The following is a 2347-nucleotide window of genomic DNA, read 5'->3' as shown; positions in this document are numbered from 1 at the left end:
GAAGGATTTTAGCTAACATCCTATAATCACCGTCTTTTGTTCTGTAATTAAGGCCATTACTGTCGCACCACAGGAGGTTGTTGTTTTCCATTGAGTTTAGCCATTTAGTTTCTAGTTAGTTCTATTCAGTTTATTGTATTTGGTCATTTGACCCTCTTTCGGGACTTCAGGGGGAGCTCGAAATTACTGGGACTTCTAGTGCTAAGATGATTGCCAAGCACCACTAAATCAACAAAGCTAAAGATAACTTTCCTGACTGTTCATAAAAATATTCGCATTTCTCATGTGACATCAGTTTCGTTCCTCATCATTCGGTTTTAGTGGGTAACATCAAACATCACCCACTTAATGGACGTAGCGTCACCCTAGTCAATAAACAAAACCACCCAAACAAGAAATTACTGAAAAGAAGGATTTTCTTTAATTTCTTGGGTCAGTCCTAAGATTTTCTTGTCACAGATACACATGTTGATCCAAAACAGATCAAGTTTTTGCTTTGGCAAAAAAAACAAACAAAAAAACAAAACAAAAAACAGAAAAGAAACCAGTTATAGTTCGGATTCAGCCGCAGCATTGGGTTACTTCCACTCCACTAAAAGATTTTTTGTTTTTTCTTTTTACATCCAGCAGTGCAGGTACCTACTGTTGGCAGATACTTTATATCTAACCTTAACGGGAGAGAAACAAAAAATTATAAAAATAGTTGAAAGAAAACACTGCTGCCTTTAGTGCAAACTCAACCGGGCCGCGTCTCACAAATTGACAGACATAAGCCCCAGATTTTTTTTTCTTTCTTTTTATGAATTGTACACAATTAAGGAATCTCCGAAAGAACATGGAGACAAAAACAAAACTAAAGTTTCATTTTCTTTTCGGAGGAAGAATTTTCATGTTCCTCTTGCCAGTGTCTTTTCAGTCCGGTTGGAGGCTGTAGCCCTCCTTTGTCTGTGTGACATGTGGCGTTTTCTTTGGTACTCCTAGAAGAGCCCACTTCTGTTAAACACATGCATCTATGCAGTGATGCCACCTCTTGCATGGAGTTAGTACTGTCTATACTGGAGTGTGTACGGCAACAGGTTGTTACCTGCTCCACGTAACTCTGCCCGCCGCCATTGTTAGAGTCTGTGGAATGAAGATGCAAATGACCATTGCTCTGGTGAGAACAGGACACATCTGCGTCCTCGGCTTTTACTTCTCCCTCCTGGTTCTTTATGCTGCAGTCTGTGCTAGAACAGGGGGATTGCTGGTTTACCGTGAACTGATGGGGTTCGGTGCCCGTTGGCACTGCGCAACCATCGTGCAAATCACAAGAGTCATCGGAGCTAGATGTTAATTCTTTATGGACGGATGTACCATTCAATTTTTTTGACTCTGAAGGATATTCTATAGACCCTGTGTCTTGAGAAGAATTTTCTATATCTTCCACAAAATGCTGCTTTTCCTTTTGATTCTTCTTTTGCAGGATAAGGCTATCTAGTAAGGAGTCTTTACTATCAGAAGTGTGATCGTTTTCTACGGTAGGTGGCAATGTATTACTACTTCTTTTGCTGGTTCCTGGCCTTGTGTCATCAGCGTCTCCATCCATAGTGGAAGATTCGCCATCTTTACCTTTAGAGTAAGATATATATGAATATTGAAGCCATTTGTAAGCTTTGTAGATTTTTCTTTCAACAGAGTCTATATTAGGGCAGAGTGAAGATTTGCGGTCCACTCTGGTAGGACTTCTTCTGTCTGGTGAAGACTCAGCAGATGTGGACAGCTCATCCACTGTGATCTGGGGGTAATCATACACATCCTCGCCAATTATTGCTGATGTACTTTCAGAGTTCAGTTTTGACTTTTCCTCCTCCTTCTGCACTTTCTGTTTCTGCCTTAAAGCGTTGCGCTGTCGCATTGAGCTCCTGCGGTCGTTTAGTGTGTCCTCCTCATCGCTGCTGCTACTACTGCTGCTGCTGCTGGTGGTACTGCTGGAGCGATCCTCCTCAGGACTTGGGGAGCGGGGGCGAGGGAGTGTGCTATCCTCCGCTTCTGTTTCACCTGCATTGTCCTCAGAGTCCGAGTTGTTGGCAATGGCTGCTAGATATTTGTCCTGGTATTTTGTAAGTGCTAATAGTCGTAATTTTTGTGATGTAGTCCTAGATCTTCTAGAAGGAGAGTCATTTGATCTCTGTGATTCCCCGGCTGTGGGAGCCTCGTCAGACTCTCCGGGGATCTGTGCGGGAGAAGCAGGTATAGAAGTGGACGACTCAGAGTCACTATATGCCGAGCGCTCGCTGACTCCAGGGTGGAGCTGCAGAATTGTGCTGTCACTATCAGAGTCTGAGCTCCAACCCTCGATCTCACGTCT

The 2347-nt window shown here is 43.1% G+C and overlaps 1 protein-coding gene across 1 annotated transcript in view; it reads right to left on the bottom strand.

The window, feature by feature from the left end:
- Positions 1–398: 398 nt before the first annotated feature.
- Positions 399–2347, bottom strand: part of DCAF5 (DDB1 and CUL4 associated factor 5) — a 133158-nt gene continuing 131209 nt past the window's right edge. Inside the window, exon 9 of the mRNA XM_075329842.1 lies at positions 399–2347. This exon is cut by the window's right edge and continues 195 nt beyond it. Coding sequence (XP_075185957.1) covers positions 854–2347 — 1494 coding nt within the window. The 3' untranslated portion in view covers positions 399–853.

The sequence above is a fragment of the Anomaloglossus baeobatrachus genome, chromosome 12 (assembly GCF_048569485.1).
Source record: "Anomaloglossus baeobatrachus isolate aAnoBae1 chromosome 12, aAnoBae1.hap1, whole genome shotgun sequence".
In the NCBI taxonomy this organism is placed as follows: Eukaryota; Metazoa; Chordata; class Amphibia; order Anura; family Aromobatidae; genus Anomaloglossus; species Anomaloglossus baeobatrachus.
This window is presented reverse-complemented; position numbering and strand designations above follow the sequence as displayed.